The sequence below is a fragment of the Pyxicephalus adspersus genome, chromosome 8 (assembly GCF_032062135.1).
Source record: "Pyxicephalus adspersus chromosome 8, UCB_Pads_2.0, whole genome shotgun sequence".
In the NCBI taxonomy this organism is placed as follows: domain Eukaryota; kingdom Metazoa; phylum Chordata; class Amphibia; order Anura; family Pyxicephalidae; genus Pyxicephalus; species Pyxicephalus adspersus.
This window is the reverse complement of record NC_092865.1, coordinates 44,682,761-44,709,146: the sequence shown is the minus strand read 5'-3', so window position 1 is coordinate 44,709,146 and position 26,386 is coordinate 44,682,761. Positions and strand designations below refer to the sequence as shown.

Sequence of the window (26,386 nt, the reverse complement as noted above, 5' to 3'; positions counted from 1 at the left end):
TGGATGTCTATCAGAATGATAATCATTGATTGAAAGAGAATAATGTTTAGACCCTGAGACGGATTTACAATTTTTCTTTCCCTCGGCCAGCTAGTTTGTACCGCACCAACCCCTCAACCAATAACAGACTTTGATACTGACAAAAACACACCATGAAAAATGTTCCACACTAATAAAAGAGCAAAAGGAGAGAGAGAGGGAGAGAGGAGAGATATGGGGAGGGAGGAGAGAGAGGGGGAGAGGGGAGAGACATGGGGAGGGAGGAGAGAGGAAAGGGAGAGTGCAGGGAGTAGGAGGGGAAAGATGGGGTGACTAGGACAGAAAGAGGGATGGAGAGGAGAGATGGAGACAAAGGGGATAGAAAGGAGAGAGGGAGAGAAAGAGAGAGAGAGGGAGAAGGGAGAGAGGAGAAGAGAGGGGGAAAAAGAAACAGAGGGAGATGAAAGGGACATGGAAGAGAGGGAGGAGAGACCCATGGGTCAGGCAGGAGTCTCTTTTTTACATTGGATGTTAGAATTTGCAGTAAATTTAGATCGAAGAATTATTTTTTGTCTTCATTTCAGGCTGAAAAGCAAATAAATGCAGGGAGCTCTATTCAGTCCCCACTGTGTATGCCAACATTTTGTGCAATAAGTTATCACTGAATAATAAATGGGAATTCACTTTTTTGATGCAGCCAGAGGCCTTCCCTGTCATATTCACACATTTCCCTGCAATGGTCAGGGGGAGCAGATCAGACAGTTCAGTGCTCATCATACAGAAATCCCAAGTCAGGGAATATAAAACAGGCCAGTGTTTATTATATCGATCCATCCACAGGAGAGAAACGCAGAGAGACATAATAACATTGTCATTTACAGGTATATACAGGTAGACAATCTCCTATATGTAGGGAGGAGCAAGAGGGCGACTTCCTAGTGATTTGGTAATCTTCCCTATAGAGGAATAGCACAGATAGCTCCTCGGAGGGCACAGACAGGGGATCTTGGGGCCGATATAGGATACCAGGAACAGGGACTGGAGAGACTAAGGGTATGGGGGTTGCTGAATGGAGGGACTGGGGGACTGGGAATAAAGACAGGAGGTGCCAGATGCAAGTACTAGGGGACTGGGGTAGAAACTGGGGTACCAGGGGCAAAGATGGGCTGTCAGGTAAAGATGAGGGGACCTGGCGCAATGATAGGGTACCAGAGACAGAGGGATGGGGGCTGGGGGAAGAGATTGGGGTTCAAAGGGAAGGTTTAACTGTGCGATAAATCCAACCTCTCCTCCTAATACCCAGATATTGGGACACACCAACCTCTCTCCCTCCTAATACACAGGTTCTATTACAGTAAGTTGTACCCAATATATAAGAAATGTGTCTATTGCACCCTGGGAATCACATCCAGCCAAATAGACACTTCCCATAATGCCCCAGCTATGAGTAAGAAAGGAAGACTTGTCCCACACACGCTCCCTTTATTATGCCCTTTGCCCCGCCCACCATCTTTGCTCCTCCCACATAACGCACAGTCCCAGGTACACACACCTAGTCCGTGCCCGGACACATCCAGACGCCATGTAGCAGAAAACATCCAATTTGTATAAAGTGCAGGCGCTCATCCATGCAACACTGACATCTGCAACACATTAGCAGATCATTTCTAGGTAAAATCTGAATTTTACATAAAGAATTCCTCTAAAATAAAACAATGGAAGATTTCAAAATACGACAATTGTCCCGATTTGGATCCTCTAAAGACCGGTCAGTGCAGCGATTGTATTGTCCTCCCTTTTGCAGTGCCATCAGATACCCAATCCAGCTCAGTGGCAAGAAGGGGAGGAGCTTATGTACAGAAAATAGAAGGAACTGCGTAAAGGGGTGTGGCTTACTGCATCTGGGCAATAGTCAGCCAATCAGGAATGTCCTGCAGAGCAGTGGTGATGTTCTGCAAGCGATGCAGTGGTTATAGGCAATGCTCTGCAGCGCTCATCCAGTCTGACGTGGAGAATAAAGGTGCAGAATGTGGAAGGTGAGATGATCTGCAGGTCGTCCGTCCTTTAGTGTAATGAGCGCTCGGACTTTGGGTCCAGGATACGAGGATAGTAGGTACCCAGAGAAGTCCACACCTCCAATCTGGGAATTCAGCGCCTCCCAATAAATAAAGTCTGAGAGACCCAAGAAAAGGAAACCTCTCCGTCCTTCTTTATATTTATATATATAAATTTATATTTATATATTTATAGTTCTCCTCAATAAAAAAAAAAAAGTTCCGGTGAAATAAAATAGGGATTAGTCTGAAGGAGATGTGATGTGGGAGTAAGGAAATGATAGTCCCTCACCAAGGGGTCCCGCTCTCATGTCTGTAGTTCCTCTGTGGGTGGGTGGTTCCTCCGATTCCTCGCGCGTTTCTGATCCTGAAGGTCTTTGGCTTCGCTGAGGGCGGAGCCAGAGGGGCGCCAATATCCCTGACAGTATTGGTTGATGAGTCCCATCTCCGGCTGGGAGAGAAGCTGGACCAGCTCATCATACGCTCCCGGGGGCCCGGCGGGATTAGACGCCATGGCGGATGGAACATCTGGATGAAGAAGAGCCGCAGTGACGGCCTCGCTGCTCAGAACCTGGAGCCGGACTCTCATTACCGTATGTTTGAAGTTGTTCTCGGTGGCCGTGCAGTGGTAGACGCCGGTGTCAGACAGCTGAAGGGAGCGGATGAGAAGACCCTGGTCGGTCTTCAAGAATCGTCCTTCCGATCGTAACTGCAAGAAGAGGAAATGAGAAATGTGTCAAAATGTGCGTTTATCTTCCCGATGTGATATCAGACCCGTGACACTGTTATATCAGAATAACTGAACTACACTGAGGTGATTTAAATTATAGAGTATTGGCTGTTCACATAGTAAAGTGAATGATCACAATGCAAAGAAAACTCCACTTAGCTAAGTGAATGACATAAAAGCTACACTGACTTCATCCATCCAATCCTGTGCAAAAAATATCTGGTTTTAGATTTCTTTGCAGGTAATTGGATTTTCTTTCTAAAGTTAAGTCTTCCAAGTGCTCAGTTTCATCCTCTAAGCGGCCGGGAGCGGTGAGGAGGATTCTGATGCACATTCATGACAGTTTGATGAACGCTGCAGTTAATGGGTGCGTTCTTCTTGCCACATGTAGCAAAGGATTATGGGTCACTTGATGGCCACTTTCAACCACCTTCAGACTGTCCACAAACGTGTAATGGAAAATGTTCCATTCAAGTCTTTGGACTTCAGTCTGATCTGAGACGCTGCATGGAGCTTCTGGAAAACTGCACTGCAACTGCACCGCCCTCACAAGGAATATGAGCGCTCCCATGCACTTCAGTAATAACTGGGCTTTGGGTTGGTTGAGAACTGATTTATTGCCACGAAGCACATACATAAAAACATAACATAAACAACATAAACATCTAAAGGCTCCATTCACACATGTGTAGCGTTCCTGTGCATTAACACACAGTATGACATTACGCATTGAATGCGCTATGGGGTGTAGGAAGGGTGTACGCCCTGTTGGATTTTTTTGTGCTGCCTGAGATGCCCCTTTACTCCCTAGCCCTAACCCCCATGACATTTCTCACCTCTTTCTTTCGGTCTGAGTTGTCTTTCTGGAGGATCCATTTCACAGCGGCTTGGGGTGAGCGTGGCTGACATTCTAGGAAGGCAGAACTTCCTTCTACTCCGTATTGTGCTGCATCCATCCCATTCTTATTGGCTGCAAAATGAAAAAACATCTCTGTGTCAAGCACTGGATATGAATCAAAGCTGCATTGAAAGTTGGTATCAGGCTTGCAGAATTTGGGGGGATTTTAGAAGCTAATGCAGGAAGATGGGGCAGAAAGAGGGGGCTGGTGAAAGATCAGCTGTAAATTTGGCTGCTTAATTGGAGTTTATTATTTTGCATTTTCTCATATAATGGCCGGTGCATGTAAATATATCGATATAACGAATATTGTGATCCATCAGTTCCACATTTGCATGTCATTGCCCCATCAATCATAGTTTACCACTAGGACCTTACCATTGGAGTTGTACCCTCTGCACTGCCTGATGGGGTTTCCGTGTCTAACATCTTGGCGGCGGCTTCGTCTGTGCAGGAAGCAGAGAGAAAATATAAAACATACAACTGTTAGACTGAGAATTCTCTGCCTGTCCGATCATTTCCCTGAAAGCCAATCCCCGGCTCACCCCTCTGCGTACCGCTTGGACGATGCCGAATATCGGGAGCACGTCTTCCCATCCCAGGCGCAGTATGGGTCCCTGGCCAGACAGCAATCTGCGCATGCTTCTCCGTACACGTCGCAACGATGGAGTGCCAGGTGAGTCACACCAGAAGTAGAGGACACATAGAGTTGTTGCTGCAAGATGAATGAGGAGGATTGTGAGTGACGCACAGCCAGGATATCGGACCAGAACCAGATTTAGTTCTGATTTTGATTTTTAATTTTGTGAATAAACTGTAGATAAAGTTCCCATTGGTTGCCTCTGATCACATTTGCTCCTTCACTTTTTACTTCTGCTAAAATTGCACATTCCGGCTTCTGGTTCTGATTTACTTAAGCAATATGGTGTCACTTATTAAGGCGAATCATCACTCAGCAAAGGGTAATTATTATAGCTTTGTGAATGTAGTGATCACTTTGAAAAGAATGTCAAGCACAGGGAAATCTTAAAAAAAGGGATGTGATTAGATAGTTACAGTCAGCAGAACTCCCTTGCATGGTCCACCTATTCCTGCGTCCCTTGCTTCCTCAAAGATTTACAAAGCCGTTAACAGCCAATAGAGAGATGAGGGGAGCACAAAGTTGGGGAGTGTGATCAGAGCTACGACTGCCGTACAGAATGATGATTGCAGGCACTGGGGGCACCCCATTATTATTCTGGCTGTAGAGCCGACAGCTTTGCTGTTTTCTACATCTATCTTTGGGAAATCTCATCCATTATTATTAGTCAGAGGCATAAAAGGATCAACTCTGCAAAACCCCAAATATTTACAGATACAAAATACATGAATGATATAAATATGACATCACAGCACTTATATCTAATAGGACTGCAGCAATGAACTTACCCGTTTTGATGAGATTTTCATAGATTTTATTGGTGCTGGTACCTAAGAGAGAACAATGATCGGTTACATTATCAGAAGGGAAAATACAGAAAACTAAATACCATATTTTAGGTGTAACAATGTAAATTTTTATTGATTGATTGGGTTTTTATCCACTGCAGTGCTGCAAAAAATATCATACAATCAGGGTCCATCACCGGCCATATAATGAGATATCCTCATAGGCTGACCCAGTTCAGACATTTATCTGTCCCCGCCCCTGAGGTAACAGCATCTTTATTCCTACCAATGAGGTGCCCAGGACAGATCAGATAATCTGATTGGTGAATTGTGACTCCAGATATGAAATTTCCATACCTTAAATACTTCCACTTCCTCCAGGATCAGCTCTTCTGTTTCCAGGTCATCCTTTGGCAGGACGATCACCTTCTGTACTGTGCCTTGATCTGTGGAGGGACAGAAGATGCTAAAATCTCACTCACAAACAGCAATTCATTCCTTGGTACATGTTTATGCGTTTCTATCTTAAAAGCTAAAAAGATTCCTACCACCACCCTGAGCTTTATAAAAATAAATAATGTTTTGCAATGTAATGACACATGAAGAGATGCATTAGCTTGCTGTGCACAGTCTCGTCTCCCTGCTCATACACAGAGATTGGTTGTTCTTATCTCATCATCAGCTGCAGAATTCCAGTTAGTGTGTCAGTGTCATCACTGTGTCTTATTGAGAATCACCTTCCTTCTTTATCTGCTGCAGACACATCAAATCAATAATCAGCAACCAATCAAGAGACAACGTCAATAAAGCCTTAAGGACCGACCCATGATTTGGCTTTGCCTGATAGTAACCAATCACCTGCAGCACAGGATGGTGAAGGCGCTGCTTGATTAACTTGTTCTGATGAAAAGGGCATTATGATATATCTGGAAAATCAGAGCTGATGGGGCTGATGGACGTTACCTGTTCCTAGAAAGAGAACTTCGTATCTCCCGTCTGCTGCATCCACCTGGTCCACCGCGATGGTGGTGAATTTGTAGTTGACATTGGTTCGCACAAGCAGGGGCTGGCGGTGCATGGGGTACACGGGGTTGTACATCACTGGGTGGGTCCGCATGAAGTTTATCACTTCGTCTGGGTAATCTTTGGTGGATTTCATAGAAGGGGTGAAAGTTCCTCCTGGACACTGAGAAAAGAAACAGAAGAATACAGGGAGAAAAAAAAAGAAAGAACTAAAAATCTCAGCGGGGAAAGTTGTCATCATAAAATTTTAGGAAATCATCTTCTGTGAATCACAAATTTTTACATTGTCAGATGTAATCATTCCAAAGAAGCAAAACCTTCAACACGTTTCAGGAGCAAAACCCCCCTTCATCAGAGCTTAAAGGAGGAGAATCAGAATCAGCACTCACATGGGATAATAAATGGAGGAGAAAAATGCAGCAATAGGAGATCTGATTTATGTTCCAGCAAAATTATTGCAACATTTACTAATTAGATTTATGATTTTCTATCCAGGTTCCCCAGGAGGATGGGAACTGTGGGAGATTTTATCCAAGTGACATCAGAGGAATAAAATGAACTTCCTCCTCTATTGTTCATGTCATGGAGCAGAACTATATTATGCCATTTATCATTTTTTTACCAATATATAAAATTAGAGAAATTTAATCAGCAATTGATTTCTGCAGAGCACAAAAGAGCAAATGAGAAAAGTAAATCAGTCCAAAGTAATCGGCACTTTCAGTCCCTCTAATCTGCACTCAGAAGGCTGGATGTTGCTAATTTTATACATTATGGACAAACTTTATGGCAGCATTATGCTTACCGTGCCGGGGCGTGGGTATGGGATTTTCCCTGTATATGGTATCCACTGATAGTTGGGGCCCTCCTTGTGAGCAAAGGGCCCATTGAACACCATGCGAATGTCAGCCATGGAATACACACACACTGCCGATCCCTTAAACACGGAGCTGCAGGGAAAGAGGAAGTACAGTCAGGAAGGAAGAAATCTCCAATGAGTGTTAGACCTCTGGACTTGTTTGTTTATGGCCATTTTGGTGGTTGTGATTGCTTGGGGTGTTTGACTGCTGGTAAGATGTGTGTGGTTGCATGGAACTGTTGGAGGAGAGGGTAAATCTGTGACCATCCTGGGCAGAGAGGTTTGTACTGGCATTAAAGGGCACCTATGACAGCTGTGTGTGCTGCAAGCATGACTTGGCCTTCTGTGACTGCTGTGGGGCCACCAATAATAATTCTGTCCCATCTCCATGTTCCTGCCGGCTCCTGTCCTGGCATCTTTTCTGACCACCCCTCTACTGTTTAATTGGATCAATGCCAACAGTGGATTACATATGAAAGAGAAGATGGGAGGACAGAAGGCTGCGGCTCACATACTGGAGAGGTGAGAGTGGAACTGGTGACTGCAATCAAAGATGCCCCCCTTTCCCCCATGGCAAACACAGGTTGTGGTATGGTGGCTGCAGGTACATCATGTGGCACCCTCCAGCTTATGAATGCCCTTATATTTTTTATAAAGCTTATGCCAAGAATCAGCCCTGACTTTGGATGGACACAATGGTGTGCTTACCCGGAAGCTGAAAAGACCGCATAGATGACCGGGTTTTTACTGTCCTGTGTCTGCTGGATGAAGACATCCTCTGTAAAATAACCCAATAAGTTTTATAATGCAGAACAGCAAATAAGAGAAAAACAGAAACTTTAAATCAGAACACTACATACGTAGTTCATCAAAATGAGTTTCTATTCCGTCTGCACTGGGGACGGAGCAAATCAGCCGAGCCTTCAGGAATGTGCTCCATTTATTCACCAGGCAGCAGTGACCACCATCATCATTCTGAAACACAAGAGACAACAAATATAAAAACTCAGCCCTAGCTTGTTATTAAATAAGTCTGATTTATCCAAATTTACCAGCTTATTTTGTTTATGCCGAAGAAAAACTGATAATAGAGATGAGCAGGACGGAGAGTTTCCAAAAGAAGCTAAAATGGATGGCTCAGGAAAGGTGAAATGAAAGTGGTTCTGTGTGGTTTGTGAGGGTGCATAAACATTTAAATGATTTCATAAATATTTTATATTTACTTTTATTAAAGAATTTATTAGGTGCACTATGGAACGGCTAGACACATTTTGCTGAGGTTGGCTAAAAAGAATCATTCGATTAATTCCCATTTGATTAAAAGGAAACACAGCAAAGACCCTTAAAACGGATGACGGTCATCTAGCCAGAAACAGTTGTATGCAGTCAGGGAAAATGTCTCTAGAATACCTGGCTGTGTCTGTGCCATAAACCAGAAGCTACCCACAAAAGGTGGAGCAATGTAATGATTTGCATGGCTCCACTTATTATCCTAAAAGGAGGAAAATAAAACATTTTGCAGTGGAAATGAGACCTGTAAATGAAGGCGTTTCTGTGTGTATTCTAATTTGTTGAAGGGACAGGGACAAATTTGTTAACAAAATTTGGCTTGTGCCGAATGAACAATAAGCGCAATTGGTGATTTGGTACAAGTTAACGTTGCAGAAGTCATCTCTCATTTGTACTGCAAACGTTTAGAAAATCCATACAGGTAGAAAGTTAGGCAGTTTCTGTGCTAACAATACAAAGTTTGCTATTATTTTTCTTTCTTAACATTATAGTGCACACAAGTGTAAGATGCAAACAATCCGGAACATACAGCACAGCGGGCCTCTATTATATACATCGCCATCCTATATCATACATAAGGTGACCTTAAATTTCTGGTTCTGTAATTGGGAATGTCGACTTGTAATATCAGAATTGTCCCAGAGGAGCCCGGCTAGAAAGCATTGATTAGGAATTCCCTGAAATCCCATTTCAGTGTTTGTGTATTGACCTGGGGGGCTTTGTGTGAATACTGAATCCATGTACGGCACATTGAGTGAGGAAATCCACTAAAGTGTGTAATAAGTGGAGAGAATTGATTTGGGAAGAATATAGACAGCATTTGGCAGAAGGAAGAATTTGTGAAATCATGTTACTGCATGATGGTGATGGGCAGGGCAGCTAAGGTAATTTGGATGTAACTGGGACACAATGTTGTGTGTGAGACGGATGGGGGGGTGGGAGCAGATGTTACTAAGTCACCAAGTTATTAATGTCATTTTAAGATTCTTACATTTTCGGCACTCTCAGTAACACTGACACATATTGATGCAAAGTATTTAAAGATTGTAGGATCTAAAACTACATTCCAGACAAACACAGAGATAAAATATCCTGAGATTTACACATCTCTAACACTCAAAGCAAGGTCATCTTCCCACCCCAGCCTGTGATTGGACAGAAAAGAGGAGGAGCCGTAGTTCATCGGTCTGCTGTCTCCTCCAGTCAGCATGTACGTGTCAGCACATGTTGATGCAGGACACCTGATTGGCTCTCAGTTCTTCCCCTCCCTCTGAAAGCCTAATAACTGTATTACAGCAGGCTGATACAAAGTCAAGTACTTATTTGAGCTGCATTTACAAATATGCACCTTTTAACAAATAAAATATATTCATTGTTTGTTTTATTATTCCTGAAGAAAAATTTGAAAACAAAAGCTGATTTTATATCATTAGAAAATTTGCAGATCACACCAGTAGATGCCTTCCTACTCACCAAGCAGACTCGTCCAATACGGGAATGGATGGTGGGGCTGTGAGGGGCATCTGTAGACTTTTCCCGGAAGAAGAAATACAATTTGTCATCATTGCGCTCTGCGCTATCCGGGATCAGCTGCACGTGGACAAAAGCCGGGTCTACAATAGGAAAATTAAAAAACTTTACTGGAAACCTTGGAAGCCGATTGCATGGTCATCCATCACCAGACCATACTGGAGACTTGTAATGTCCAGGTATGAAGAATGAACTCACCATTCAGCCAGCGGGAGTTATATTGGTCAGTTCTCATGGCTGCCTTCTTGCCCATCGCTCGGAATATTGCCGCGTCTGTGCCCATAAAGTCGATGTAGACACCAGAATAGAGTTCCTCATCTGCGGATAGAGGTCAGAGGTCATGATTTAGGTTCAGGATACCCAGCCGCAGGTAACAAAAGTTGGGTCATCTTTGGATACAGACATGTAAAGTTACACTTGGTCAGAGACGTATAATACCAAGCAGAGCTCTGTTCATCGGTGGAGGCGCTGACCGACAGTTATCTGGCTGGCACTTGGCCCAGCAGCTGCTCCTGATTAATTAGAGAGTCTCGACCTTAGATTGTAACGAAAGCCTCTCAGGTGGAGGGTAAAGGGAGGACTAATACAGTGGGAAGGGGGGAGAAGGCGGATTAGCAGGAATGAGTTCTGGCAGTCTTGTCTATTGCTCCAGATGGACTTCAGAATCCACAGCTGCTCCTAAGCTGCGTCTGTACATTAATCCATCAGTTCTCCAATTCACCATCATGTGACCCTATGGGTAGTCACCGGGATGTGTAAACCAATGGACAGGGAATGGGGCTTTGCTGGAATCCCATCCGTAGAGGCATTGATGATTGCCTGCACTAGGAATGTGACTGCAGGGGACATTCCTAAAGCAAACTTGTATAGATGGGAGAATGCAAAACTCTACTGGGGGAACAAGCTGGGTCAAGAAGCTTCTGGGATCCTTCAGAAGAGCTTCTGACCTCTTTAAAAGCTGTACCCAGCAACTCCCCTGCGAAAGTCCTAACAGAGTATGAAGATTACCATTTGTAGGGATTGTATGCTCATTAGATGCACTGTGCAATGCACCAATAGCGTGTTGGTGGGAATCCTCTCCTTGGGGTGTAAATGAGTGTTTAAAACCATCACTCCTTTTCTGCTGCCTATCTTTTTACTTCTCTTCATTGGCTTCTATTTTACTTTAGAATCAAACTCAAGCTCCTGTGCTATCTCTCCACAATTCTTGTCCCAACTACCTACCTGATACACAAATCTCTCCACAGTTCTTGCCCTACTTACCTTTCTGACCTGATAGAAAAATACCCCCCTGGCCTCTCTCTTCCCTCCTCCAATGACCTACTAATGACTTCTTCACTCATAACCTCATCACACGCACGGCTCCAAGACTTTTCTAGAGCTGCCCCGACTCTCTGGAATGGTTTTCCTCATGGTCATCCTCATCAAGTCTACAACCTCACCTACCCGTCTTCTTCTGTCTCTTAAACCCTCACTACTTACCCACCATTTCATATCTCCCCTCCATTGTGTGTTACTTCCCCCACCTCCTAGATTATAAGCTCTTCTGGACAGGGTCCTCTCCTCCTCCTGTGTCACTGTCTGTATCCGTCTGTCATGTGCAACCTCTATTTAATGTACAGCGCTGTGTAATATGCTGGCGCTTTTTAAATCCTGTTTATAATAATAATATTAATAACCTTGGCAAATGACTGCACCGGTAACATTATTACAAATGAGATTTCCGATACAGGTACATGACCTGTTGAGTTGCAGGGGATCCTGGTGTGTATGGGGTTGTTTAGGCATCATGCTCGTTCTAGAAATGCCGTCTGTTCATCTGTAGGTACCCTTTACATTTCTCTTGAAATGCTCTCTCAGCACTTCCTAATCGCAGATTCTTGACAGGCCAAATTGTAGCAAAGCACATTGTCAGTCCATCACCAAATGTCATTCTGAACTGAAGTTGTGTTTACTGGAGGCTCTGATAAGAATCTGAAAGTCATTCAATCAAAACATTCAGTGTTTTCACTGATGGGCTGATAACAGAGAAGGAGCTCAATCCACCGGAAAAAAGACAAAAATGTGTTTATGGTAAAAAGAAAAAAAAAAACAGATTTAAAACATCTGTCTAAAAATATACAAACAATATAATCATTGTGTGCATGTTATGACTCTAGTTTCCCTTTAATAATATTTTCTTTACAAAGTAACATTTTTTTTGTGTTGGTAAAAAATTGTGCAATTCAACAGTCCTGTCGTAAAAGAAAAAAGGCAGCGAGCTGCATTAAATTCTCGCAATGGACATTTAAAGCATTTAAATAAGTGCAGCCAGGAAGGGGTTAACATTCTGCATATACTGAGTGTTAAGGAGTATTTTGGTGGTGCTGATAGAAGAGTCCAGCCAAATACGCCGCCTTGCAGTAGCTCAGAAATGAAAGTGTGTTTTGGCTGGATTAGAGATCTGGGAAATGAGCAAGGAAAGGATTTACACAATCTCATTCTACAATCCAAGATAGGAATAGAAAGTCTGGGTGTCACTTACTGATGAGTGCGGATACGCTGTCCAGTTTGGGGTCGTAAGCACATTTGCCTTTGCCTGACTCCACACGATCAGGGTCCAGGTAAAACACATAATCCTGTGTGAATGACAAGAGGAAATGAGATGAGGACGCGTCCAGTTAGTTGCAGCATATGTGGTGCTTCACCACAACCGTGACCTGCTGCCCATATAAGAATTCTCATTATCCATATTACTGTAATGCAGAGGTAATGAGTACTCTGGGATCTGCAGGGGATGCCCAACCCATGAAGACAAGAAAAGCTTTTTCTGAAAAGGTGAAATAGCAAACATAATGAAGGCTTACCAGTGGTGACCAGAGAGGACAATGGGGGACAGTTACAAGCTGTGCTGGTACACTTATGGTGATGCACAGACAATAAAGCTCAATGGCAAAAGGCTAAATGTCCAAGTCATATATGATCTCTATAGAGTTTGCAGATCTTCCATTCGGTGGAAATATTGACTCAGGAATCTCAGGAACACAAGCCAAAGTTTCTAGACTAAAACCTTTGGCTAATGCATAAAAACTATACAATATATGGCCAAAAGAATGTGGACTTTCCTCCAAATGATGAGTTCAGGAGTCTCCAGTGAATCCTCCATCATACAAAGACATTGTAGAAGACAATTGTGCTCTTCCAGCCTTTTGGTCATGACTGTACCTTGGGGTACAAAGCCAGCTCCATAAAGACATGGGGTCACCAGTTTGGTGTGGAGGAACTCGAGTGTTCTGCACAGAGCCCTGACCTCAACCCCACTGAACGCCTTTGGGATGAATTGGAATGGTGAGCCAGGAACTCTCATCCAACACCAGCACCTGACCTCACTAATGGGGGCAAATCCCCACAGACACCCTACAAAATTTCATGGAAACCTTCCCAGAGTGGAGGTTGTTATAGGGGATTGGTGCCCATGGTTCTGGAATGGGATAAGCCCATGTGGGTGTGACGGTCAGGTGTACACAAACCTTTGGCCATATATTTGTCTACTCTTTATGGTCAGTGAGTAAAACTAGAGGATCTTGCTGGATGAGGCTTTTAGGAAACATTTCAAGAATGTTTACACCAAAATCTGGGCATTTGGCAGTTAGCATGTTGACAATTGTGCTCTGTGGTTATAAATACCAGAAGCAACCACGGGATCATATTAGGACTTCATTATGTAGATGTAAACTGATGCTTTGCCACTTGGACCTTAGTCTAATGGTAGAACACATCCAACCAAAACAAAGAGATGCAATTGTATGGTAATGGGCATTTAGTCTGGCATTATGCCCTCTTTGGGTTATTTAGTCACACGGGCTCTTCTCTGTGTTGCACCAACCTACTGTGGTAGTTTATGTTTTATGTCACAGTGAATGGAGGAAAGTGGGCTAAACGTTGTCACTGCCCCAGAATCTGGATGGGGAAGGGGGCTCAAGGGCCCCTGGGAGTGGCCCCACCTTGTGTTCTGCTGGTGCTGGGCTGGGCGGGAAATCTGCTGCTCTGCTCCCTCTTCCTCCAGGGGATGCTGTGTGCTCTGAGGCCTAAGGAGAGGATCATGGCAATAAGAGTTAGACCTGAAGAATTTTCAGGTTGAAGTTAGGAAGAGGAACACCGCCAGGAACGGAGGGGGTGACACACGACACGGATGGTGGACACACAGGGCACAGATGGAGGAGACTCTAGCCCTAGTCCTAGGTGTTAGTTCTGGGATGCATTTCTGGGGTATATGAGCTGCACAGAGTGTGCACATAGACACAGTACACGGAACATGCATGCACAGAACACGGGACCTGGTCACATACATGGAGCTATCATGCAGCACAGGGGGTCACATTCAGGGAATAAATGTTAAAATGTACAGCGTATGAAAACACAGAATCAATGAGATAATCACCACAATATACAATATAGAATATATTAACTCACCTTGGGGAGAAATATCATATTCACACAAACAGAACACTTAATTATGGGAAGTAAAGTCACAAACTTTCACACCAACCCCACAGGCGCTACACACTGGCCATGCGCACCACCTTCTAAATCATTCACCGGGTTCATTTACTAAGGGCTGGGGGCCGAGGGTTTCTGCTTCACCCACAGTCCACATTCACTGAGAGCCAGTTCTCAGACTATTAGCCAGTAATGTGGATTCTGTGATTGTTACCAGCAGAACAACCCCTGACGGGGGTAACTCTTGATTTTATGGTGTTTAAAATAAAAAAAAAAAAAAAAAACAAATCCCCCCCCCACCAATCTTATCAGCCCCATAGACAAGGCAGATAGGGTAATATGAACATGAAGCCCCCGCCATGCTATCACTGTCCCGTATGAGTTCACCACTGACTGTGAAGGGAAATCACCACTGTGATGGGAAATCACTAACGTTGTACAATGGGGTGTTGGGTCTGTGAATGAGATGGTGATCATTCTAACTTTATATTCAGGGTAATTTCTGACTTTGCATTCACTCGTCCAATGCAATATAAGGTTTGTAAAAGCACACGCAGCACAAGAAACTCTCCAAAATAAATATTACCTATCCACAGTCACACCAAATATACAGAACAGGAAATATTAGAATTGAAATGAGGAAAATGCCTAAAAATGTCTCCGAATCCCTCACTATCCAGCTGATTATCTTGAACGAGATCCTTCTACATTGCACAGGTTGTGTCCTGACCGGCGGTATCGTAGCAATCAAACTGTAACTCTACCAAGGTGGAAGGCAGCTGCTACCCAGGGCCACAATCTTAATAAGAAAGGAACTCGGTGTTCTCGGTAGAAGTTGCTGTCTCATATTACTGTACCCTGCAGTCTCATGCTACCTCCCTCATTAAAATCCAAAAACCTCTAATGAAATCTTCTGCAGACAGACAACGGGTGAACCATTAGAATCATCTGCTTCCAATGTCAGAATATTTAAGCCCTCACTTCCATACAGCAACAAAGAATTATTTTCTAAGCCAAAAACCGAGATTAGGAGCTTTTAGATGAATTCAGACTACGGCTTTGGATATTATGTCCAGACTTTCTTCTCTTCCACATCAAAGACCTTCTAATGTGAAGAAGTAAATGGCTGGATTTAGTTGAAGTGTCCGATATTTCAAAACATCCAGCGGCACTGCAGGGCCCCGTGGTCACCTCCTGGCCTGGCTCAGTGTTAGTGCCAGACTTGGTGGGAACTTTCCTTTTATTGTGCTGCTGTCAGCGGTGTTAACTGACATTTATTACTGCATGAAAGGGCAGAAACCCCCATATTGGATTTGTGTGCTTCAACAAAACATATCTAAAGATTTCTCCAGGTAATAAATTCACCTGCAAGTTAGAACCTGCCAACCACAGCTAAAGCCGGCCACTCAGCAACATAAAACTTTGTAGCTTGCTGAAAGCAATATGTAACACTTACAACGCCAAACACATCAACAAGAGATTGTCCAAAAAGGGTCTTCAAATCCTAGCCCACCGTTTTGTAATTGGCCAGACAAAGGAGCTGCTAGAGTAACAGAACGGAGACCAGGAAAAGCTGTAAATTGTGCACGTTACAGGGATATAATGCCTTTAAAGATGGCAGCACCACTGGCCTAAAAGCCTGGGCCAGGACCTTCATTGGACAAGTTTCTTTTGTAGAGGCCATTTTATACTTTGGTTGAGTTTGTGCAATTGAGTCATTGATCAGCTGTATTATAAGCAAGGTTATGTGTGATCTGGAGTTCTCTGTGCTTGTATGTTCCAATAAGTATCCTCACCTATACACCTACCTCTTATCCTCTAATAAAACAATACATCACATGTGGAAGGTGAGCTGGTATATTGCTCAAAGCAATGAAAAAAACAATGGCTTCCACCTCAAGGGCCCCTAATGAAAATTCTCCCCCAACTGATTACTTTAGTACAGATAATAGTCTGCCCTGCAGCAGCTACATGGATGCAGCATAAATCCCTTGAAAGTCCTGTCTAGGATGACAGAACAATCTTCAGTTATCTTATGACGCACAGCTTGTCCTTCCTGCAGATCATTGCTCCAAATAGAGAGCTAGAATTCTGAGTGGTACAACAAGGTGAGATATTCTGCAGGACGAAAGAGTTTGGTTACAAGTCAGTGAATTGTTTCTGATTCAGGAGGCATGGAAGTACCTGAGCTTTGCGTCCGCGGTTGATGTACGTGCATACGGGATTATACGCTCCGGTCCCGCAGACGTAGAGGTGCGTTCTGTTCCAGGGTTGTATCAAACGTATAAAGTTTCCACATTCACCCTGTGAGCGATAACAGTCGTAAAGACAGAAAGAATAAAAGCAGCATTGTGATGAGAAGATGGAAAAGAGGAAAAAAGACATTAAAGAGAAACAAAGAGAGAAAAAAAGGGAATACAAGTTAATTATGTCCAGATTCTGCGCTCGCAGTAAATTCTGCACATTCTGCAGTCCTCAAATCTTCTCTTTTGTGTCTACAACAGCTTTTTGGAGATGCAGAATTCTGCACAATAAAGGTTTGTTTTATCTCCCTCCAGCATCGTCTACATCTGACATTCACAGCCCTATTTTTATTTGCCGTATTCTGGGTACTAAAACTTTGCTTTGTTAGATGTTACATTTGATGTTTATTTCCTCTTTTACTCACATTGCTGTCTTTCCCGGCCAGCACGCATTCCTCTATTCTTTGCTGTTTTGCAGGCCAGTGAATCTGCAAAGAGAAAGATACGGAGTTATTTCGGAATATCTATAGATGTCATCCCTAAGGCTCTGAATTAAACTGCTCGTTCACTGATACATTACACAACACCTAATATTCCTTCATTTGCTTCACATTCACCATCCTGGCCTTGTTCTCATTACAAATCAACCAACTTTTATTCTTCATGCACATTAGCAATCTTCAATTACCCCCTAGCCTGTAGCAGTGCCATTGTTCCGAATAAATTAGATGCAGATACATTATTTTCCCATCTCAGCTGTGTGGAAGGAGATGAAGTGAGATAATAGAAATGTTTTTCTACGGCTGTAATCGTTTCATATAAAATAATCCATTTATTTGGTTTATCTGCGTAATATGTTGGTGCTATAAAAATCCTTTTTATTATTATTTATAATAATAATATTAATAGTAATATATAAATCACTATTGATGATTGTTAGATCGTGGCCTTACGATTAGTGGCTCCCGGTTGATGTCCTGCAGATCCAAGGACAAGATATAGTCTTTGCTCCCCACATACATCCGGTCGTGATCTTCATCCTTCAGCAGAATCCGATAATCCGTGGTGTTTAGCAGGAAGTTCAGGAAGTGAGCGGTATTGGAAGCTTTCAGCTCTGCAAGGACAAGGACAGAGATTGGATGAGTCAAGGTCTGTAATAGGGCAAAAGTGCAATTATCAAGCTTCAAAAACAGACAAAAAAATAAATCCAGCAGTGATAGCGACCTTCCTACAACACATAGTTCATGGCAGATATGAAAAGTTATTATGTTCCAGATTCTCCCTTCTAAAAGTTTTCTGGAGTAAAGGGAATAGGGGTCAGTCAGTGGTCCAATGCTAGTGGCAATGGCTGCTTTTAAAGTGGACTTGTCAGTAAATATTAAACTGCTGATGTGCAGCAATATACAGTCACCAGTCTGCATATCGGATATGTGACATTGGGTACATGTATGTGGGCAGCACACAGCAGGCTGGAGGAAGGATCACATTTAAACCAGAGACGTGGCAGACATTTGCCTTCACTGGATACATTCTGCACATCCACAAATCACCGCCAAGATCAAAGAGATGTCAGGACGTCCTGGCAGATGCACACAGAGGCTGCAATGCTGCAGATACGTCAGTGACTTCAGAGTTAATTAGAAGTGTGGAGCCGGGCAGATGACCCCACACACCAGGACATATGTAATTAAATCAGTTAACGAGGCTCAGAGGGTCGCCGCCATGTATCTGACACCAGGACAAGACAGTGATTGTTGCTGAGAATGAAACCAAACTCTAACATGTTCATTAAAGTGTCTGCAAACCCGAAATGTAAAACCCTGCAATGGGTCGACGGATGATATTTTTTGTACAATTCTTCTGTTCTTTTTATTTCCATTTGTTGGATCTGTGTAAAATTCTAGACAACTGGAGTTACCAATAGCACAGTCTATTATAAGGTGACAACACCACTGACAGGCTCCTAATTCCTAGGAAGCGTTGTCACACCACTCTGCTATTCACCACTGCTCCTTATGCCAACATTCACCATTCTCATCAGGTCCTATAGACGCCGCATTGCATACCAGGCACCCGTGCAGCCCATAGGTATTTGATTGGCATAGGAGCCTGGGACCTGCCAAATGATTTCACTTTGGCTGATATCTGGATGTGGCCTTGTCTCGCCTACAGCCTTGGCAGACCAACATAGTGGTCATGTGATCATTCATCAAAGAGAACCTGCAACTTATTGCACTTTTATATTGCCGTAATTCACATTGAATATTGAATGTCCACTATGCAAAATCAGCATGGGGGGGGTTCCTAAAACACACAGTGAATGCAGATACACCGCATATTACGCGCAATTCATCGGCTGAACACTGAACGTGCTTTTCTTTAACTATATAAAAATGTGAGATGTACAAGTTTTTGTGCCAAAACGTGAAATGTGGAAAATAAAATATTATTAGCGCGGGCAGAGGATTGTGGGGCTTCACACCTACAGGACCGGCCAGCAGAACCCCATCGCTGAGTGTAACTGCAGCCCCCCCTTGGGACAGCCAGACATCCCAAGCATCTTCATTAGACGTGTGAAGGGGCGACCAGCCCGCGACAGCTGCGCCAGGGTGATGTCATGAGCATGTCGCGAGCCGAAGATACCCCTCCATCCCCTCCGAAAACACAATTAATTACACAGCGGGGTCTTAGATTACACAAGCTACAGAGCAAAGATTTTCCCAAATATAAGCAAAGAAAATACAACTCATGCCAAAAATCTCTGAAGGAAGGGGAAGCATTGTCCGGCAAAGACTAGGATAGCTGAAGTTGCATGGAGTTGTCACCAAACATTCCTGGCCATCCACATATCCCAGAATTACAGTTAGAAAACTTTAATGGGTATCCACCCTGGTGATCCTGCCTTGTTTAGGATCTTCCTGCTGTAGGGTGACAACACTCTATCATTGTGGTCACTGTGGTGAATGCTTCCCTGCCTGCAGCAGCCTAGATGAAGTGACTAAGTGGAACCTATTAATGCTAAAATATTTTCTGGAAAGGGTTTGTTCCTGGATTTATTGACTTGTTTGTTGCTGACAGGTCCTCTTTATGTTCTCCTTGCAGTGAGATATTACATCATACAACCTATAGAATACAGGAATGAGTAATGTCAGTCCGCTGATCTGTTTTGGAGTCCACAAACACGCACAGCCCCTACAGATCCCCCGCCCGGCCATCTCACATACGTCCGCTGGGCTTTTTTTGCCAAACATTTCAGGTTTTAATTTTCCTGGTGCCAGTTTGTATTTGGGATTTCACAATCCTCGGCTTGTTGTCTGGGATGAAATATGGCTGCTGCTCATTTACTGATGAGAAACAATGGGGGCCAAAGACATAACAGATGAGTTCTCATCTGCGACTTATTGAAGCGGTTGGGGTTGATGTTTGTCATCGGGAAGCTTTCATGGAGCCTTTGATGTTCTTCAGCTTTACACACACAAAGTACCTGGAGCAGCAATAAACGGTAGCTGAGTCTGTAACCCATAATGTGCAGCTTTAAATCTCCCCACAAATGTCACAACCATTCATCTGCAGATGCTGCAATGTATCCATGTGGTGTGGTTAGGACGTTGTGTCACCGGAGATTTACACAACAAGTGATATGAAATAATCCATCAGCAAGTAAATAATGATGGACAACGCAGGGGTCAGTGCAGCCCTCATATGAGGGGAATCTCATCGCGCTGCCAAAGTCTGGTATTATGTAATTTCCTAGAACTTTAAATTTAATCCTTTAAATTGGATTCACATGAGTATTAAACCTTCATTTTAATGCAATGCACTGTAACCTGCAGGATATTTGCATGTGGGGGCTCAGAGTGACACCCAACACACATAAACACGCCTGGGCTGTCACATGTCACAATGCACATGTATGAGCATCTATGAGCTATGAGCATGCAGGAATACCCAGCTCCCTGATGGGATTATATGAACTCCCTGTGGCATCAATGATGTCAGAGGGAAAGGTGAGTTTGGTTCAGTTCCACTTTAATACATAAAAAGTTGCATTAATGCAGCCCAGGTCTTCTAGATCTCAATAAAACAATCATACGTGTGGTCTTCATGCACAGCTCTGGGTATATTCTGGTGATGCCTCAGCACTGGAACCTGGGCAGGATTTACATTATTCCTGCCCGGCCAATCAAAAAACTCAAACCACGAATAACACCGGACGGAAATGCCGGATCCACCAAGGGACTGCTGGGAGTTCAGGTCCACTTTACATAAACTTGTAAATTGTTTCCAGGATTTGCTCGGCTGAACTTCCATATGAATTCACAGATTTTCGTTCTCATTTTGTACAATTGGGGAGCAATTGTTATTTGTTGCAATTTCCTAAATAATAAAACTGCGCTGTAATATTTGATTTTTTTATTGAGCGATGTGCAGCACTGCACGGCCATTGGATGAAGTCAGTTTGGCTTGGCACCTCATCCGTGCCCTCATTATTATATGACCCCGACCATCGCCCCATCTACATGTGTGAACACGGACAATGGGCTCATGCAGAATTTCCTCTCATGTTGGCTGGGTCATCGCTGGTGTCGGAGATAATTAGTGTCAGAAGAAAGAAGCAACAGCAATTATGTTATTCAGCTGTAGTGCTGGAGGATCCGGCCCGAGCCCAGTCTGGGGCACAATCCAGGCCGCAAGTCTTTCTAGGTTAATACACCATTGTTGGCACCTTGCTGCTCATGTCCCGGGCCCCCTCTTACCCGCTGGGCCCCTGTGAGATCTGTGCACTTTGATTGGTCAGAAACATGCAGCCAGATTGCAGAATGCTTAATGGTTCTGGTGTATTATGGGAACAGCAGAATCCATAAAACTTTACCCATGGGATGTGTGCAGGAAAATCAAATCTTCAATATAATTTCTATGAAGCAGAAAGAGCCAAATACCCCCAAACCTCCGCCGTACATTGGGGGGTAAATCCTTGGTTTGTCACCTGACCAATACAAGAAAATGAATGTGATCCTTTACAAGCCTCAGATATCAGCAGCCATTTATTTGCAGAATAGATTTGAGTTCACAAATTTCAGGCATTTTTGTGGAGTAGAGAAGGCGCCTGATAAGGTGGAAGATACCACAGGATAACCTAAAGGTTGTTACCCCCTGCCCCCCCCCCAGTGATACCAGGGCCAGACAACGGGTTAATGGGCAGCAATGGCTTCAAAGCAGGTCACATTCCAGGAGGAGACAAACAGTCTGCAGTGAGGGGGAGAGGCTGAAAGCATTTTTGGATAGTCAGGAGAAGCTGTCTGAGCTCATGAAGTTCACAGAGATGGAGCTTTATCATGTCAACGCTTCCTACCAGTGCAGAACATGACAAGAATCTGCATTATGAAGGCGCTTTGTGTCCAAGAAAAACATACAGAGCCATTCGTGTTCTGTGCTCTCGGTGTAGATGGGAGGCTGAGCCAGATATTTCGATTTCTCCCATTAATTGTTCAGTTTTCATCTTTTTATTCATAGATTTCAGTGCTGCTGATTTCATGCATTTACTTTGCAGTCACTTCATATAAGGCCGCTTGTAGTCCCTGTGTGACAACATAAGAGAACAATTTGGGATACAGTTGTCACCATGAACCAGAACCTTCATGAAATGAAAGCTGCAGAGTCATAAAAGGCCTAAAATTGCCTCTTCCTTGACATAAAGCGATTAGATCTACAGCAATCCCGACTCAGATGTACACATTCAATCACATCGCTTAACCTCTGACCCAGTTATATGTGAACATCATGTGAATTTGTATCCTGGAGGAATATGGATTTAATCATCGCCAGTCCATTCTGCACTTCATATATCTCTGTATGATTTATAGATTTACAGTACTTGCTCACTATAATCCAATAGAATCCAAAATCACCGCTGAGGACGAGGGGCAACGAGAGCTGAATAACCTGCAGATTGGATTTTAGAATTTGTTGGGGACAATCCAGATTCACTGCTCTGCTACATTGTCAGTGAGAATTCTCCACAAAAAAGACACGAGCCTTGTATGTTAGCAGAGAGCTCCGGATGCTAGAAGATGCCGGCTGGCTGAGCTCTCTGCTACCATACAAGATGAATGGTGTCTTTTGTACCAACCTCAATCACCCACAACCTTCCCTTAAGATGGAAATTATTCCTCCTCTATGTTTTTCAATCTGTTTTGCTGCGTACTGTCCTTTTGGTGAGACTGGTTAAACACATGATCCTGCAATAAGAAATGCTTTATTAGAGGCTCTTGAAACATTACCAACCACCTGTCTCCAGCTCCCCTGAGGAAGTTAGGTGAAACGCGTCGGGTATAAGAGACTTATGGGCCTTATTTAAAATGTTTCAAGGAGTTCACTTCCTTATGGATAAATAAGCACTCTAATGTACTTAACTACAGGTGAACTTGTTTCGTTACGAAACCCTCAAACTGTTGGGCAGGGATAATAATCAATGTAACTCTATGTAATATTGGTCACTTAACTATGTTGAAAATAATATTCATCTTTTGTCAATACAATTTGCCAAAAAAAAACCCTCTGTCTTTTTTCTCAATTATAAATCTAACATACAATGCACTGATCGCTCCTATGGATCCACCAGGCTTAGTTTTGGCACCAATCCGGGTGAATTGTCACCTTTTTGTGTTGTATATTATCCAATGATCACCTGGTAATGAAAATCATCCAGCGATTTGCACAGGTGACCCCCCCAGCACCCGGCCATTGCTGAGCACTGCAGACCACACACACACCCTTCAATGTTTCCTTCACCCCTCCTGGGGGTCACCGGCGCTCACAGAGGGCTCATTCATACCTCCCGGCCCTGCAACAAATCATAAACACACAAACCAAACCACAGAGCCGCCAGACGCTCCAAACTCCAGAAATCACAGCAAATCTGCAGATTTCCAGCCTCTCCGTCTTCTCCCTGGACTGAAATCACAGCTTGAAAAAAGACAGAATGTCCGACAAGTCGGCTATAAAAATACGACATTTATAGGAATGATCAGCATGTAATTCTATGAACGGCTCCTGGTTTGCTGCACTTTGGTCTCTTCAATAAACCATTAAAAAGCTTTTTATCACATTGGTTCAATAAATGTAACAAAGATCCTGCCAGAAATACTGGGGGCTGATAACTTCCTGAGAGATATTTGTAGTATCAGCAGTTTCAGGGTTAACCCTTTCCTCCCCGGCCCTATGTCCCTCTATGTTCCAGGGGTCACCAGGGGTCATCAGGGTCAGTGAGTGGTCTGATGGTCACTGCAGTGTGACAGTGTGTCAGTATGATTATGTAAGCAGATCCATGGGCGAGGAGGAGGAAGAGGGGGATTCTTATTAGGGGAAGCCATAAGATGACGCTGGGGGGACCTGGCAGAGCAGAAACGGAAATGAACAGTAAAAGGAGGTGATTCATAGAAGAGTTTTATTTTTAATATGAAGCAGAAGGAAACGAGGCTTAAAAAAGTTGTGAGTCGCATCGAGCTTGCGTCACGGCAGCCAAGAATAACACAGGAGATCCCAAAAGTATTGTGTGCTGGCAGGTTCATTTATTTGGGTGGAGGACAGGTGGGGGGAGGGGAGACGGGGGCCCCAACATTCTGTAATACAATGCAGCTCTGTATGATGAACACAGATTGGCTCTGCACACGAATGGAATATTATTCCATGTATGTTATTGTACATGGGACAGACATAAAGCGGTGTCGGACCTTCTGATTGGCTGTTCTCAGCCGTTCATTAACCGAGACCTCAGGTGTTGTTAAATGTCAATCAGCAGCTACAGCAAACGTGAGCGGTTGTAGGCGACTGGGTGCAGGCGGAAAGGAAAAAGACCGAACCATCACCGAGCTGTACCTGGGGGGATCTAGTCCACATCTGAGTGCAGGCTCTTGTTGTATCTACACCAGACTATAAAACCTTTCCTGGTGTCTCAGTAGATTTGGCTCTCTCGATCTTTCTTGGACAAAGGTGAAATAACTGAGCTGTTTTCTGGCTCCTCTCGGCAGTAAAGTGTTGAGATGGCGTGTGGATTCAGCAGTAAAATTTCACACTGAAATGTCACAGGAATTTCATGATAATGGCAGAGATCCAATCACAGGGCAATGACAGGTTCTTTCTAAAGACCCATGGTGTTCAAAGACACGCATGTTCAGTCTGTACTCTGCTGTACACACGGATATTTTCTGGGGTCTGCGGCCACTATATACATAGGGAGCTATTGGGTCCTCTGTCAGGTTTTTATTGCTTAGATATTGCAGGTCAGAGGTGAACGAGAGAACCACAAAAAACAACCAGAAAAATGTATTGCATCATTGAAGTCAAAAGGCAACAAGCTGACGCGATTTGGGGTTTACTGAAAATTGTTTCTGAAAAGAGACAATTCACTGAACGATCCTTCCATTAACCCTTACATGTCCAACCTCCATCCAACCAGCATTTTAAAGAGTAATTCCACTCATAAAGTATAAATATCCATTGCCTGCCCCCTGCCTGTAGCTCAGAACTGGCATGGCCTACCTGGGACAGACATACGTACCACTGTGACTCTGATCATTGGATCAGCATAGTTCTGGAAGGGGGGTACACTGGGCCTTTTTGTGGCTCCCATAGACAAGGCAATGAGCTGGGCCAATGTTCGGGTCCAAGGTAAAGCAGAGGCGCCACCCAGCACTGCTCTGTATAGAGAATCAGAGCCAGGGACACAGATGGCTGAAATAAATAAATCTACCAATTGAGCCCCCTCTAAAATATTTTAGTGGTCACCAGACCAGCAAAACAGGGTATAGGAGAGATCTTTCAATGGGGACACCAGGCGGTGGGGATTATTGGTCAAGACACCACCAATGCTTGGCAGATGTAACCATTCTGTGCTCTATTTATAATCAATACCAAGGCTGGGCTATGGAAAAATCAGGAACACAAATCCCCCGGAATTTCTTGCTGGGCCTGTGATAGGGGGCAGATACGTGTCCTTTATCCCTCACCGAGGTCTCTATTTCTATCAGGAGGAAAGAACACGAACATCAGTCACAGCAAAGTGACAACCCAAGAATCTCACACGGGGTGACACTTAGGCAGTTTAAGAAAACTTTTCCTTTTGTACAAAACAAACAGCTAGAAGGTTTCCGGTGCATTTCCTCTAAAAAGTTACAAATTTACCCGCAGCTGAAAGGAAGGAAACCGGAAGAGCCATCAATACAGGCGGGTAAATATGTCCGACACATTCCACCATCTCCTCCATATCCTTCCCATAGAGAGACGTCTGCGCTGCCTCCATATCAGAGATTCCATACGGCTGCCACACATATCAGGCAGATCGGGCCAAAACTGCCCACACACGGGTCAACTGTGCAACCCATTCCACCTTCTCCTCCATATCCTCCCCATAGGCTCTTAGATTGTAAGCTCTTTAGGTTGGGGTCCTCTACTCCTCATTATCATTGTTTGTATCGGTCTGTCATTTGCAACCCCTATTTTTGTCTGTGCTGCTTGGAGATTACATACTGCCACACACATCAGATGGAGGTCGGCAGATCATTGAATGGAGCTCATTTATGAAAGTTGGAGCTCCTCCAATCGCAATACATTGTGAGTTGTCCGTAATGTGTCCATGGATATTTGTTAGGTTACTGACAGGTCCTGTTTAATTCGCCCCCTAAATCCTAATGGCTGTCAGGCCTCTAGCTGACCCATGGTCCTGGTTCTGATCTGGTCATCTGATCCAGTCATGTGCATTGGCAGATTAAGCCCAGGCTAAATAAACTTTCTCCAACATTTCCTCATTAGCTGAACAGAAAAGCTTTTCTTCCTCTTTTATCTGTTTGCTGATTGGCCAGCTGTCTTTATCAG

General features: G+C 43.8%; 1 protein-coding gene across 4 annotated transcripts in view; it reads right to left on the bottom strand.

Moving 5' to 3' along the window:
• Window positions 1-778: 778 nt before the first annotated feature.
• SEMA3F (semaphorin 3F) overlaps window positions 779-26,386 on the bottom strand; it is a 59,366-nt gene continuing 33,758 nt past the window's right edge. Inside the window, exons 3-19 of one of the 4 annotated variants that reach the window (XM_072420329.1) lie at window positions 17,467-17,627; window positions 16,939-17,001; window positions 16,455-16,574; window positions 13,775-13,858; window positions 12,316-12,409; window positions 9,990-10,109; window positions 9,735-9,874; window positions 7,832-7,946; window positions 7,680-7,749; window positions 6,918-7,062; window positions 6,053-6,275; window positions 5,447-5,535; window positions 5,090-5,131; window positions 4,207-4,376; window positions 4,040-4,107; window positions 3,600-3,733; window positions 779-2,742 (exon numbers count right to left, since the gene is read on the bottom strand). In XM_072420329.1, coding sequence (XP_072276430.1) covers window positions 2,341-2,742; window positions 3,600-3,733; window positions 4,040-4,107; window positions 4,207-4,376; window positions 5,090-5,131; window positions 5,447-5,535; window positions 6,053-6,275; window positions 6,918-7,062; window positions 7,680-7,749; window positions 7,832-7,946; window positions 9,735-9,874; window positions 9,990-10,109; window positions 12,316-12,409; window positions 13,775-13,858; window positions 16,455-16,574; window positions 16,939-17,001; window positions 17,467-17,627 — 2,240 coding nt within the window. In that variant the 3' untranslated portion in view covers window positions 779-2,340. The remainder of the gene's footprint in view (window positions 2,743-3,599; window positions 3,734-4,039; window positions 4,108-4,206; window positions 4,377-5,089; window positions 5,132-5,446; window positions 5,536-6,052; window positions 6,276-6,917; window positions 7,063-7,679; window positions 7,750-7,831; window positions 7,947-9,734; window positions 9,875-9,989; window positions 10,110-12,315; window positions 12,410-13,774; window positions 13,859-16,454; window positions 16,575-16,938; window positions 17,002-17,466; window positions 17,628-26,386) is intronic. The other 3 variants (XM_072420330.1, XM_072420331.1, XM_072420332.1) reach the window with 3 other exon arrangements.